At 35.2% G+C, this 15,681-nt stretch overlaps 1 protein-coding gene across 2 annotated transcripts in view; it reads left to right on the plus strand.

The window, feature by feature from the left end:
• Positions 1–6,044: 6,044 nt before the first annotated feature.
• LOC144560399 (desmethyl-deoxy-podophyllotoxin synthase-like) overlaps positions 6,045–15,681 on the plus strand; it is a 98,640-nt gene continuing 89,003 nt past the window's right edge. Inside the window, exons 1-4 of one of the 2 annotated variants that reach the window (XM_078309590.1) lie at positions 6,046–6,371; positions 7,177–7,619; positions 7,718–7,895; positions 8,321–9,167. In XM_078309590.1, coding sequence (XP_078165716.1) covers positions 6,087–6,371; positions 7,177–7,619; positions 7,718–7,895; positions 8,321–8,935 — 1,521 coding nt within the window. In that variant the 5' untranslated portion in view covers positions 6,046–6,086 and the 3' untranslated portion in view covers positions 8,936–9,167. Of the gene's footprint in view, positions 6,372–7,176; positions 7,620–7,717; positions 7,896–8,320; positions 9,168–15,681 lie in introns of those variants that run through there. The other variant, XM_078309592.1, reaches the window with a different exon arrangement.

Here is a 15,681-nt window from a genome sequence, read left to right on the forward strand (position 1 = left end):
ATAAATCAGAGCGATGAAGATTTAAACAACGATGAAGGTTTCTATCCACTGTTACTTTGAGTTTTTACTTTGAGAAAATGTTTCTATTCACTGTCTTCTGTCTACGCTTTTTACCCAGCGCCTTATCCACACTCGTTGATCTAATTTTAGCGGACTTGGTTCCAACATTCCAACTGAAATTCAAAATCTTTCCCAGATTTCGCGTATTAGAAGCTCGAGCTGGAGAGTCCCTTGGGATCGTCACACAGCTATGGATAAATTTGAGCAGAAACAGTCGAGCTAGTGAACTGCTTCGCGCCCTACAAGCAGGATGCACTAGCTAGGATGGAATGGTTATAGAACTAAATCCTAGACACTAAACTATATTTCCAAGAAGGTAAGTCGAGTAGATTTGAGAGAGTTGAGAAGATATTAAAGTTTAAGCTCAATCAACAATGCAAGCTTTCAATAATGCACAATAAAAGTTTTATGAATGTGGGAGGCGGCTAGCTTGCTCAAATTTGAAGTAGGGTAACTCCTTTTATAGTGGGGGCTCCATATTTGCCAGATCAGTTCTAACGGACATGTACCACTTGTACTCCAGATACTGACCATGAGACAAATGATCCACGTAGAAACTGACATGGACCACTTGTACTCTTCTGACCCAATGGATCTCCAGCAAAATCAGCACCAATATACCCAACCAAGTCTAACTTTAATTGTTTGTCATACCATAGTAATAAATGCAAAGTGCATTTAAGATATTTAAGAATTCTTTTAACGGCTTTCAAATGCAACTTTGTAGGACTAGCATGGAATCTAGCACATTGACATGATGCAAACATCTTATAGGGTCTATTAGCAGTTAAAATAAAGTAAACTACCTATCATAGCTCAGTATTGTGTGATATCCACCGATACTCCATCTGGGTCTGAGTCAAGATCTACATTTGTGGCCATTGGAGTAGGACTTGTATAGCTTTTAGTCATCCCAAACTTCTTAATCAAATATTTAGCTCATTTGGTTTGACACACAAAAGTGGCATCATTATATTGTTTTATTTGATGTCTGAAAAAAAAGGTCATTTTGTCTCATCAAGCTAATTTAAAGTGTCACATTAGTTGAACAAAAAAATAATATCATCCACATAGATTTGTATTATCAATAGAGACTCTTGTGAAACCAATTTTCATTAGAAAAGAACTCAATACTTCATATCATGCTCCTGGTGCTTGTTTAGGTCCATAAAATGCTTTGGTAAGTTGAAATACATGATTAGGAAATGTCGGATCAATAAAGCTTGGGGGTTGTTCCACATATACTTCCTCGTCTATGAATCCATTTAGGAATGCAATTTTCACATTTTCAAATAAAGTAAATTTTTTATTTGCGACGTATGCTAAGAACATTCTAATGGATTCTAGATGAGCTACTTTTGCAAATGTTTCCTCGAAATCAATTTCCTCTTGTTGAGTGTACATTTGGGCCACCAACCTAGCTTAATTTCGAACAACATTTATGTTTTCATCCTTTTTTTTAATATCCATTTTGTTCCTATGAGTATATGATCGTTAAGCTTGGATACTAGTTCCCATACTCGACTTCATCCAAATTTTTAGGATCAATTTGTGAAACTGATCGAGATGCTTTTGTTAGTAAATTACGTAGTGTTTTGGCTTAGATTTTGCCTTGTTTTCTCCTTTATTTATAATTAATTAATGAAATAGGTTACTATTGCCCAAGTTTATGTTTTAATGGAGGAACCATGTTTTGGGGTTTGGGGTTATTCTACATTATTTGGAGCAAGAATCGGGTTGATCGAAAAAGCAGAGCATTGGGTTTAGGGCTATGTTACGGGCCATATGAACTCATACAGACCCAAGCCCAATATAGACCAAGAGATAGCTAAATCCAGTAGCAATACTATATGGGCACGGACTGTATAACCCCATACGGATCGTAACCGAGGCATCCTTTAGTGAATAACTCCTCCAGCTGTATCCAGATCATATAACTTGGACTCCACTCATCTCCAGGTGCCCCTGGAGTCCTATATAAACCCTCTGCACTGCAGAGAACTCATCTTAGATCAATTTTGTATTTTATATTCTATAATTTAGTAGAGAGGAGTGTATAGAGACTAAGTAGCAGGTACTTCGTATGGTTGTATCCCTCCTCCTATGTCTTGTATTCATGTCGTTCAACAGCTAAGCATAGTTGTTAGGGCTGGGTAGTAAACCTTGTTACTCATGATCCTTGATAGGGTGAAAATCAATGCTAATAATATTTATAACCCTAATGTCTACTCTACTGTCGATTCACAAACGTATGAATCTATCGTATAGTATAGATCGGGGTGTCAATTCGCAAGGATGGTGTGTTAAGAGATCTAAGATGTAAACTAAGTTTAGGTATTTGGTTCCTTTAGGTTGATTGGTTGTGTTTGGTTGATTGATTGTTGGTTGTTCGGTTGTAATATTGAATTACAACAAAGAAGTAGTAGTAGATTAAGTGTTTAAAAGACAGGCTTCTAGAGAATCAGACATTCTATCATTCAAACTTATTTAATCTAGGTTCTGGTTGTCATAACAATTGTGCACGGTCTGTCACCAATCGCATGCTACTACTAATACCTGTCAGTGTAAAGTCACTCAGTAGCATGCAGCTCTGTCACCATCGGCACACGTCTGGGTAAACTGTACAAAGCCTGGTTTCTACTCCATGAGGAATCGCACACGGTTTGATCAAAACCACACATGCCCTACACTGATATCAAACAATATGAGTTAGGGTCTCACAACACCCTAACTGAGTTACCCCCCAATGGTATGGATGGAGTGTACAAGCCCATGTATACGAGGTCACTTTCAGCACACAATAAGCAAAAACATAAGACATAAATCTCAATAATAATTCAGATCATAGTGCAATGATAATATAAATAAACAACTAGATTAAACTCATAAGAATTCAAAATTACATGTCTTCGCCCTAGAAAAGGATTGCTTAGCTGCTCATGGTGGGTTGAACAACAAAAAAGATAAAAGAGATAAAAGATATAAAGAAAGAGAGCAACAGAGAGAGATGAAAGGATAACACCTATGTTGTCTCTTCTCTCATGCACACCATCTTCAAGTCTTGTCCCTTCCTCCTCTTCTAATGGAAACCTTGCTATTCTATTTATTTCTCATTTGCATAGTCTCCATAAAAGCAAAACCATAGTTCTATGTGCTCTCTAATGTATATGTGTCTTCAGATGTTCAGAGATTTGAGAGAGAGATCTTTCCATGGCGTCCATATACTTATATAGGCCTTGATTAGGAAGTTAGATCTATAACCGCTGTTCTAGCAGTTTCTGAATGCGGATGCCTGAGTCACATACGGTTTGGATGTAAACCGCATGGATGGCATAACTGTCTGCGATAGCACTTCTAGGTCACATGCAGATGAAGACATCCATACGGCTGAGGTTGAATGTCAGAATTGCATCATTTTATGGTTGTTTTAGCTTCAATATCATTGAAAATTTGCAATTCTCTAAAATCAACCAAAATAACAGAAAGGAATCTGATTCTCTATAAAAATAAGTAATTGTAACCCGATAAATGACAAAAATATAGGCTAAGTGATAGGGAAAATAATGACTTATTTCACCCCTATCAATGCTTTCATATATATTTTGTTTTATCATTGTTTAGTATTTTGTTGATTGATTGCTTTTGCACTTTATGTTCTTTCTTTTTTGATTTTGTTTATAAGGAGTTAGGCTAATATGACATTGGTGTTATTTGAAACTAAATAACACCACATCTTAAACCCTTAGATCTGCTTTAAGATTCGTAATATCCGCTTTTACTGTTCAAGCACTTTATTTTGTACGAATCTTAAAGCAGATCTAAGGGTTTAAGATGTGGTGTTATTTAGTTTCAAATAACACCAATGTCATATTAGCCTAACTCGTTTATAAGTCTAGACCGCCACTGTGATGACCACACATGAAAGTTAGTCACTATTATGTTAAATGAATCGGGATAAGGGAGAACAAAAATACTAGATTATTGGTGGAGACCTTAACTGGAGATATCATTAATTGGATCAACAAATGTATAAATGGGATTCTCGATATTCACAGGCAAATGTCGCATTGTTATGCCTTACCATGGGGACACCCTATAGGATCAATCGAGGGACCTAGTAAAGTGAAGGTTATGACTTTGGGCTAATCACAGATCTCCTTGCACCATTCAAGTCATGCATTAATAGGAATTCTTGATTAGTAGTGTGGTTGTAATAACGAAAGCAGCAGTCACTGTGTTTGAATTAGAAACTCTCATAAAACAATTGAAAACTAACATCAAATAAAGTAAGAGTCAAAACTGATTAAAGTAACAATGGTGTACCAAAACCGTAGGAATTTACATCTCATATTTTCTATTCTATTTACTTTTAATTTTCCCCAAATACAAATTTTAAACTTTCATCATCACAACAATTCTCAAGTTCTGATTTTGTCTAGCCTTTCAAAGGATTGTGATTTAATTGCTCAAGACCTTAAATCTTATTCCCTACGAATCAACACTTATTTATACTACTCGATAGGATTCTGCGCTTGTAATCTGATCTAGAACAACCTGGTTATAAATTTAAAAGCATTGATCACATTTACACACATCAGAAACAAAGGCACAATAACTGATTTTTTTTTATTTATACCTGATTTAGTTATAACCCTTTGTCTAGGATCACCTATGACATTGGTTAGAGGATGTGAGATAATATCCCTTAGTTCTACGGGTGGTTGATACTCATGTTCTTGTGATTGGTCTTCCTACTCTTGTGTTATTCCATTTAGTGATTCTTCAATATTATCTACTTGAGGTCACCATGTTGAGTTGGATCCACCTCTTCTTCAATAATGTTGATTGGTGATTGTCCTTATTTCCTTCCAGTTGTTGAGGCCTTAATACCTACAATTTCACAAACTTTCTTAGCCATTTTATTAGTATTGTGATCAAATTTAACATGTACTGATAATACCACCACCTTTTTAGATATAATGTAAATTTTATAGACTTTACATGTTATTGAATATCCTATAAAGATTCTTTCCATAGATTTTGAATCAAATTTAGAGGTTTTAGAAGTTTCATCAATAACAAATCATTTTCAACCAGATACTCTAAATGGGATATATTGGGTGTGTAGCTCTTCCATATTCAACGTAAAATGTTACAACACGAATATCTGGTGATTTTGAGTGGGAGGAGAGAGAAACGAAGGCCTTAATACCTACAATTTCACAAATTTAAATCCCAAACCGCAATATTTTCTTGCGGTTTGGAATAAAAATTCCAAATTGCATAAAATATCCGCAGTTTGGGTATTTTTAAAAAAACTTTCAATATCTGGTTATTTCTGATAAAATATATTTAATAATGGATATAAATAAAAATGACGGCTTTGGTAGTCTAAACACGTGCACCCGTTTTTCTCTTATTTTTCATCATGAAATTTTTTTTATTTTTTTTAAATAACTTCATGATTTGTTTTCTCTTTGCTTTTTGTGGTCAACGCTGATATCAGTCCCCTTCATTGACTGAGTTTGCTATATTTTCTGCATTAAACTCCCTTGTTTAATTAATTAATTTTCTTGTTTAGTTTTTAATAACTTCTATCTATCTAGCGAATTTATTATCTATAGAGCGTGTTAACTTTCTGCTGTAGAGTGTATTCTCTAAAGATCACTACTTTTGTAATTGCGAAAATTTCAATGGCATAATATTTTTTTTTTTTTTTTTTGAAAATCTTCGTAGAAGCTATGAAGTCGTGAGGGGGAATCGAATTCTCAACCTTTGAGTATAACAACTCTAGGACTTCTTCCTAACCAATTGTGCTACATAAATTAAATTTTATTTATGTTACATAAGAACAAATCAGCAGCCAATGAAGTATGAACATATCAGAGAACCGACGTCACTATCTCTTGATAAAATAATAATATAATTAAGTTCGAAAATCCTGCACTTGAACCTATATATGTAAGGAAATTCCTTGTTTTACGAACTCACTCTCAATATCTCTGATAGAAAAGAAAAGAGCAGAAATGGAACTACTTGCACTCCCTTCTCTTTTATACTTTCTAACTTCTCTTCTCCTACTAGTCGTTGTCTCCCTTTGGTTCATCCAGAAGCCAGCTACAAATTCTAAATCTAATCTCCCTCCAGGACCCCAGACCTTGCCATTTATTGGAAGTCTACACCACCTAGCAACTTCCAGTTTGCCACACCATGCCCTGCGTGATCTTGCCCAGTTGCATGGACCCGTTATGCTCCTTCGTGCCGGCGAGATAGACCTCGTTGTCCTCACTTCTCGTGAAGCTGCAAAGGAGGTGACTTATTGTACCTTATCATTTTATTTTATGAGTGAAGCTATGCATAACGCACTTTTGTTTGTACTATGAATCAATATTTCCGTTTACAAAGTTCAAATAGTTGATATGTTTAACATGCATTATTACCATATTAAAATGTACTTGTAAATAGAATTTTACATTTTTTTATAATCTTGTTTCTATTTTTTAAAGATAGAGCTAGAAAAGTAACTTCACCTAAAAATTCTAGACAATTCAAAGTACTGATTTTCTACCTATTTAAAAAAATATAAAAAATGTGAAATTTAGTCTGCAAGTTGATTTTATATGGAGATCTTGTTGAATGGTTTAGATTGATTGTTTGGACTTTGAAAACAAATATATTGATCCAAAGTAAGGACAAATTTGATGTCTGTGATGCATGCAAATGAGTCACTAACAGCTGAGTCAAATGATATGGCTTTTGGTAAATTTATGGTTCTAAAAAGTACCATGTGAATAGGGGTTTTGCATATGCAGAACACAAGAGTAGAAAAGTTTAAATGATGTAAATGTATTTGAACTTGTTATTCTTAAATACATCTAATAATATTTTTCTTGAAATTTTGAACTTGGGAAAGCCCCTTTATAACGTCCATGTGCTTTTATTTTTGTGTATAATACCAAATAAATCTGCAGGGTATAAATAGGGACGGTATGTAGATTAATATTAATTAACAAACACAATTGCAGCTAATTACAAAAAAATGATATATCTTTATATTTGTGTCTTATATTGGACAAAAATAATATGTTTTAACGTTCATTCATACAAACTGCATAGGTGATGCAAACACAGGATGCAAGCCTTGCGAACCGCCCTGTGCAATTTGCCGCAGATGTTCTCACTTATCGTAGCAAGGACATTGGTTTCTCAAATGGCCCCTACTGGCGCCAAATGCGTCGAATTTGTGCCAGTGAGCTCTTTAGTTCAAAACAGGTGAAATCTTTCTCGTCAATTTGGCAAGATGAGATCGAATCTCTGTTGAAGAGCTTGAGTATAGTTTCTGGTAAATCACAAGTCAATTTGAGTGCATGGACATGTGAGCTTTCAAACAATATTGTCATTCGCACAGCATTTGGAGGAAAATTTAAAATGAGAGAAGTGGTATTGGAAATAATAAGAGATGTATTTGAGCTCCTTTCTGGCTTGCACCTATCTGATATCTTTCCAACATTGAGTTGGTTGGATGTGAAGATGAGAAGAAGAGTTGCTAAACTCCACCGGTAAGTACATTTGATGAACTTAATTTCCGCATTCCTAGTTTTCTTTTTATTCTTTGATGTTTGACTGAGACTCATATATTAAATACTAATACCTGTAGAAAATTGGATTTGGTACTAGAGGAGGTCGTACAGGAGCATTTGAAGAATCGACAACAACAGAAGGAAAGAGGAGACCATGAGATTGAATATGATTTTGTCGATGCCCTTATTGATATAAAGGAACGTGGTGACTTGGAGGTGCCTATCACTATCGACAACATAAAAGCTATTATCTTTGTATGTGCCAGATTAACATTTACTTCATATAAATTAATTATTACAATTAATGAAAATAGAAAGAACACACACATTATTACACTTGGAGGGAACCGTATCAATATTCAGTACTCCATGAATCATACATGCATCTTGCTATAATACAAATAAAATAATCAATAGTATTTATCCTCTTTGTTGACCTGTGCTCTGTTTCATTTCTAGGGACATATATAAAAGTATTTTGGATCCTTACTAAATTAGCACAAGCAGTACAGGTTTTACTCATGCATGGTTAAATTCAATGAGTATCACTATTCTCTCTTTATGCCAAACAAGACCTAGCTAATTTTTTTTAATATATATACTTGAGCGCATGGAGGACCAGGCAAAAAAATTAATTACTAATTGAATGTTCAATCTAATGATGTGTACTCTTTATTCAGGATGTATTTTTAGGAGGAACTGACTCATCATCAACAATAATTACATGGGCCATGGCAGAATTAATTAAGCACCCTGATCTAATGGCAAAGGCACAAACAGAGATAAGGCAAGCTGCAATTGATAATACTAATATTGATGAGAATACCCTCGGTTATCTGCAATGTGTCATCAAAGAAACCATGAGAATGCACACGCCAGGACCACTTTTGATTCCACGACTATGCAAGGAGAGTTGCCAGGTACTTGGCTACACAATACCCACCGGGGCCCGCATAGTAATCAATGCATGGGCTCTAGGAAGAAATCCTGAGTACTGGAATGATCCAGATGAGTTCAAACCGGAGAGGTTTGAAACATCTAGTATTGACTTTAAAGGGCAGAATTTTGAGTTTCTGCCATTTGGTGCCGGACGAAGGATTTGTCCTGGACTTAAGTTTGGTCTGACTGTGGTGGAGCTTGGTTTGGCAAGACTGTTGCTGCACTTTGATTGGCAACTGCCTGACGGGATGAAGCCAGAGGATGTGGACATGACGGAGACCTTTGGAGTTGCCGCTACCAAAAAAGAGCCTCTGTATTTGGTACCAACATTGCGGGTTCCTTTACGTGATGTTTAGATGTCCAAGAAACTCTGCTCAATGTGTGTATCTTTTTTCCAAAAAAGAATGTATAAAAATATATTGAAATAATTGCACAGGTAATCCGTGGGGCATGCATGTATCTCAGAGTTTTATTTTCCACTAATAATATGTGATTTTCCTACAATAGAAGTATGTAATATATCGTTATACGAATATATGTAAATAGATGAGAGAATTTGTGAAGATTGTATATTTATTTTCTGATTTACATGTGTGCTGTACATGGGCTTATATAGCCTGATTTCTTACTAGCCGTTGGCTAACTTCCTGAAATACATGTTGTCAGATTTTCCCTAATTACAGAGATAATGCTAGATGGTAAATATTACCTAATAGCTAGCAGATTTCCTTACTAATAAAATGAGTCTATGATGAATTTTTGAGACTCATTTCCTATTTCTGAACACTCCTCCTCAAGTTGAGTTATAAATAAATTTATAGAACCCAACTTGTATAAAATACTTTGAAAACTCCCTTTGTCTAAAGCCTTGGTGAATGTATCAGCTAGTTGGTCGTGACTTCTCACAAATGGAGTCTCAATTTCTCGTATGAAGTGACAATCCACCTCAACGTGCTTAGTTCTTTCATGGAATACTAGATTTGAAGCAATGTGTCGTGCAACTTGATTATTGCAATACATTTTCATCGGTCCTTCATATGAGACCTTCATGTCATCCAACAATTGCTTAAGCCATATTAGCTCACTTGTTGTTGATGCCATCGCTCTATATTCTACCTCTGCACGTGACCTTGCAACTATATTATGTTTCTTGCTTTTCCATGTCACGAGATTCCCACCTACAAATGTGCAGTATCCTGTGGTTGATTTTCTATCAAAGTTTTCAGCCCAATCTGCATCGAGTAGGCGAGAATATTATTAGTATTATTTTTCTTCATCCATATCCCTTGTCCAGGAGATCCCTTTAGATACCTAATAATCCGATTCACTGCATCTAGATGAGTGGTTCTTGGTGCATGCATGAATTGACTTACAGTACCAACTGCAAAGGCTATGTCGGGTCTAGTAACAGTTGAATAAATTAACTTACCAACAAGCCTTTGATATTGTCGTATGTCTTTTAAAGGCTCACCACTTTCTAGTTCAAGTTTATTATTGGTATTCATAGGGGTGTTAGCAGATTTCATACCAAGTTTACCTATCTCCTTCAGGAGGTCAAGGATATATTTTCTTTGGAAAAGAAACAAACCTTTGTTGGAATGAGCAATTTCAATACCTAAGAAATACTTCAGTTTTCCTAGATCTTTGATGTCAAATTTTTCTTTGAGTTTTATTTTAATGTTATCAATTTCTGCATTGTCATTTCCAGTAATGATTATATCATCTACATAGACTAGAACAATTATAGTTGAAGCATTTGTTTGTCTAATAAACATAGATGAGTCAGCAGAACATTTTTATAAAATTATTAAGTAAAACAGAGTGACTGAGTTTGGCATACCATGCATGTGGAGATTGCTTTAACCCATAAATTGACTTGTGTAGTTTACACACTAGAGTTTTGTCATGTTCATTTTCATGACCTAGAGGTAAAGTGCCTTGAAGAAAGACATTCTTAACATCCATCTGAAATAAACTCCATCCCAAGTTAACAGCAACTGATAAAAGAACTCGAACAATGTTCATTTTTGCAACTGGTGCAAAAGTTTCTTGGTAATCTAGACCATATGTCTGAGTGAAACCTTTTGCTACCAATCGTGCCTTATATCTTTCTATTGTTCCATCACTGTTATATTTAATTTTGTAAACCCACTTACATCCTACAGGTTTTTTACCCTTTGGTAGAGCCATAAGTGTCCAAGTTTTATTTTTTTCAAGTGCTTTGAGTTCTTCTTCCATGGCTGTGAACCATATAAGGTTTTTTTTAGCTTCCCAAAAATTTGTTCGTTCAGTTTCTTTTGAGATCGATGTCAAGAAGTCCTTATATTGTGTGGAAATGTTGTCATAAGAGACATAATTTTGGATAGGATAACTTACCTTGTAGGTTACAAAGTCTCGTAACCTGGAAGAAGGCTGAGTTGTGTGAGTCGATGTTCTAGGCTGAGTTTCTTCTACTTCAACCTCCTCTTCTCCCCCTGAGGACAACTCATCTTCATTTGAGACTTTGTCCTCTAATGTAGTTGTACCTTCATGAATTGTTAGTACTGGAAGCACAGTTTCACTACTAGATGGATGTATGAAATCTTGTTTATTTATATCTCCTTTTTCTTTGTAAATGATTCGTTTTCAAAGAATATGTGACATCTCTAGAAGTATAGAGTCTATGATTAGTGGGGTCATAGCACTTATATCCCTTTTTTTGAGAAGAGTATCCTAAAAATATAGTTTTGACTGCATTTCTATCTAATTTATCTTGTCTTTTAATATGTACAAAACATATGCATCCAAATACTCTAAGATGATCTAAACTTATTTTTCTTTTATCTAAAATTTCTAATAGACTTTTATTTTTTAAACTTATGCTGGGGAGTTTGTTTATGAGATGTATTGCAGTAAGAACAGCCTCAGACCAAAATCTTTTTGGTACATTTGTTTGAAATAGCAAAGATCTAGTGACTTCTAGAATATGTCTATTTTTTCCTTTCAGAAATTCCATTTTATTCTGGTGTATTAATGCATGTAGTTTGATGCAAAATTCCCTTTTGTAAATTCTTGAAACTTGAAAAATACTTCATTTTTTGTTTTGAGAAGATAAATCCAAGTAGTGCGTGAAAAATCATCAATAAAATTAACATAATATCTAAAATTATTATATGAATCTATAGGCGCAGGCCCCCAAACATCAGAGTGCACAAGCTCAAAAATTCTAGTGGTTTTACTATTTGATAAAGAAAATGGCTAACTAGTTTGCTTTGAAAAATGACAAATATCACAATTGCTATTATTTAAATTTCTCACAGAAACTAATTTATTTAAAACATTATCAGAAGCATGTCCAACTCTCCAATGCCACAATTTATTTTGTTCTAATTTATTAGCAAGCATTGCTTTATTTGACATATCTAAAATATAAAGCCCATTTTCTAATTTGCCTTCACCAATCATCTTCTTCATTATTCTGTCCTGAAAGATTACATTTTCAGGTGAGACAATCACATTACAATTTAATTCATTTGTTATCTTACTTGTCTAAGATATAAGCTTAGGACTTTGACATCTACGATTAGGTAGAATATAGTTCATATTAGTATTAGTATTATTACTATGACTTTCACTTTTATTTTTATTACTTTTATTTTACGACTACTTTATTATTACTTATCTTTATTGTTTGATTGTGATTGGGTTTTATTTCTAGCCTACTCCAACTCGTTTGGGACTAAATGCTTGGTTGTTGTTGTTGTTGTTGTTGTTATCTTACTTACGGATATTAAGTTAGATGCAAAAGTTGGTAAATATAACACATTGTAAATTTTATTTGATAATATTGTAGTTGTTCCTATTTGATCAATAGGTACTTTGGAACCATTTGCTACTGTAACGGGACTTACATTTTCTGCCTTAATTTTAGTTTCTAATGTATCCAAATTTCCAGTCATATGATCTGTTGCATCGGAGTCTATAATCCAATTTTCATTTTTACATGAATTTAAACAATAATTAGACACAATACCTGTGTATTTACATTTCTATCCCAAGGCAGAGTTGATTGGGGCTAGTAGCCGATTGAGTGGGGCTTGACTCAACAGGTCGGTCTAGGCTGCTCTGTGGTTCAGATCTGATCTTGGTTCGGATCCTGGCACCAGGATTAGAGGAGAGTTGGACCCGGATCCAAAACTCATAGCCGACAGACCCTTTCTTTTTCCTCTTTTACCTTCTCTCGATCTACCTCTTTCTTTTCCTCTTCCTCCGCCCCCTTTTTCCCCTTTTCTCTTTGGCCGGAGATGAGGGTAGAGGAACTAGCAACTATCTTGGTCGTGACCCTCCTTCTTACAGTTATAGCATTTGGTTGCTGTGGTTGCTCCCCGCGTCTCCTGCTTGGGGTTAGGGTTCCGGTTGTGTATTGAGAAGGCTTGACCTTCCGATCTAGAGGTGGTTTGAGGGTTCATTCATACTCTACGAGATTCTTCTCGCTGTATCATGGCTACAACACTCCTAAGGGTTGGCAGTTCCTTTGATAATAGAATTTGGGCTCTAGCCGGTTCATAGCTTGGGTCAAGACCAGAGAGAAATTGAAAGATTTGGTCTAGCTCTAAGGCTTTCAGGTAAGTTGTTTGAGTATAGAGTGCTAATTCATTCCACTTGGCTTTTAAATCACCGAAATACTCGGTTACAGTTTTGGTTCCTTGTGTTAATTGAGCAATTTCTTGTTTCAAGTGGAAAATGTACGAGAAATTATGGTCTTGACCGTACATCTCTTTGGTTTCATCCCAAATTTCTTTGGCTGTGTCCATATACATGAATAATCTTGCTATTTGGGGTTCCATTGAATTTAGTAGCCATGTCATGACAGTGGTGTCATTTTGTTGCCATTCGTGGCTTGTTTGATCAGTACTGATTTTTGGACCTCCTTATTAGCACTTCTCAATTTTCTTGAGGATTTCCAGCATTATCTTCATGAGGTTCATTGACAATATGGCCGACAACAACAGCTTCCAAAGGTTATGGAATTTGACTTTGTGTTGTTTGATTATGTTGAATTTGGTCTTCAATAATGATTTCATTTTCGATAATTATGTTTTGAGTTAAAATGAAATCTATGTCCATAACACTCGCAACACCTGTGGGAATATTTACATACTCCTCTTCGAATTCAAAATCCATTACTCTCGAATTATAATCAAATTATTCTCGAATTAATGAACAAAATTCTTAAATTTGTGCCTTCCAAAATCTTAATTTCAAGATAAAATCCAATCAAGGTCCAACAAAAATTCAACAAAGAAATCATCAATTTAATCCGAATTCTCTCTAGATCAAGAAAGACCTAAACCTTTGGCATATGAAGGCTCTGACACCACTTATTGGAGAATCATAAAGATCAAACAATTATGCCTTATCTAGAGATCAAACAATTACATCTCATCATGAGGTCAAACACTTACACCCCAGGGGGATAGACAAGTTGTTTCCCACCTAAACCTAAGGATCGTCATATGTCAAAGAGATCCAAAACATAAATCATAAGTGCGAAATATAATACCTGATTCCATACCATTTGTCATGGAATATCTAAAGCCTTGCTAGAGAAACAACCGTCTCCATGAGCACGAGACAAGACTTCAATGGTAAGAAGTTCTTCTCGCCTTTACGTCGTATGGTCGTGGATCAAGTCTTCCAAGACAGCAAGACATGCCTTTGAGAAATTCCTTCCAAGTTTTCTAATGGATTTCTCCTCTTTAATCTTTGATGGTGGAAGAAAAAGAGAAGACACTCAAATTATGTCTAAAATAGTTGCTGTTCAGAAAACTGAGTTGTGTATGTTGTTATATCTTGTGCCTAAGGACCTATTCTTATACAGGCTAACTCTAAATCTAGAGCACCAGATTTAGATGTCATTTTAGACGTCAATTTCCATACCAGTACAAAATTAGAGGGCACCAAACTGGTACAGGCCACAAGCAACCTCGTATCCAGACAGATTGATCATACTGTAAGTTGTAATTATTGATCTGTTGGTTCGCATGGTCTCCATATATACCAAATCGCCAAGTTCAACAATTAAGACAAATACCATACATTAGCTATCAGCTCTTTTCTAATCAGTTAGATAATATATTCTTCAAACTGTTATTCTTCCTAACACGTGTTCTCTGTTGGGATAAACTAAGCAATACTGCACTGCTTTGTGCCAGTATGCAAAGGATTGAAGAGAGAAGAATATTTTTCTGAATAGAAATAACGCTTTATTTCCTTTCTCTCTTGCCCAATTACATAGAGTTCTGCAGTATTTAAAGCAATACAATGTTCCTAAAATAACACCCACAACTTCCCTAAATTAAGCACCCACTACACAACATGCTAAAAATAACTAACCACTACTCTAACTAATCCTAAAATAACTATGCTTAAAATAACCAATGCCCAAAATAACCAATGCAGTTTTCATACGTCTAAAAACTGATTCTAACTAAACTAAACCAATGCAGAGATTATCTAAAAATAATTTTGAATTAACTTTCAACACTCCCCCTTAATTCAAAATTGTTTATGCCAAAAACTACTTTGAATTGTTTCAGCCTTCTGTTCTTCTGAACTTGCATTCTTGATCTCCATTGTCCTTGCTTCTAGTATTTCTTCTTGCAATGCTTGATGCCATGTTTCATTTCCTACTGCTTCTTCAAAGATTGTGGATCTTTGCCTTCCACCTGCTGTATACACCATGAAAAACATGGGTTGCTCTTTTTTTTCTTTTTTTTTTCTTCACAGCATGCTTGCTGTTCTTCCCTCTATTTTCTAAAACAATCGACTTGCACACATCCAGATCTGTTATGCTGGAAGCACTAGACATCTTTTTGTCGTGCTGAAACTCAAAACCGCCAAATCTACAAAGGCCACGTCCACCTCTGCCTTGAGAGGACTCACCCTTTATGTAGAACGTCTTTTCATGGCCTTTCTTCTTTGATATGAACTTTGCTTCATGGGTCTGCAGTGATCCCATCAGTTCATCAAAGGAATAGGTTGAAAGATCGTTTGATTCTTCAATTATTACCACCATGTGATCAAATTTTGTGCTACACTTCTCAGCACCTTTTCCACAATG

This window comes from Carex rostrata, chromosome 10 (assembly GCF_964058835.1).
Source record: "Carex rostrata chromosome 10, lpCarRost1.2, whole genome shotgun sequence".
In the NCBI taxonomy this organism is placed as follows: domain Eukaryota; kingdom Viridiplantae; phylum Streptophyta; class Magnoliopsida; order Poales; family Cyperaceae; genus Carex; species Carex rostrata.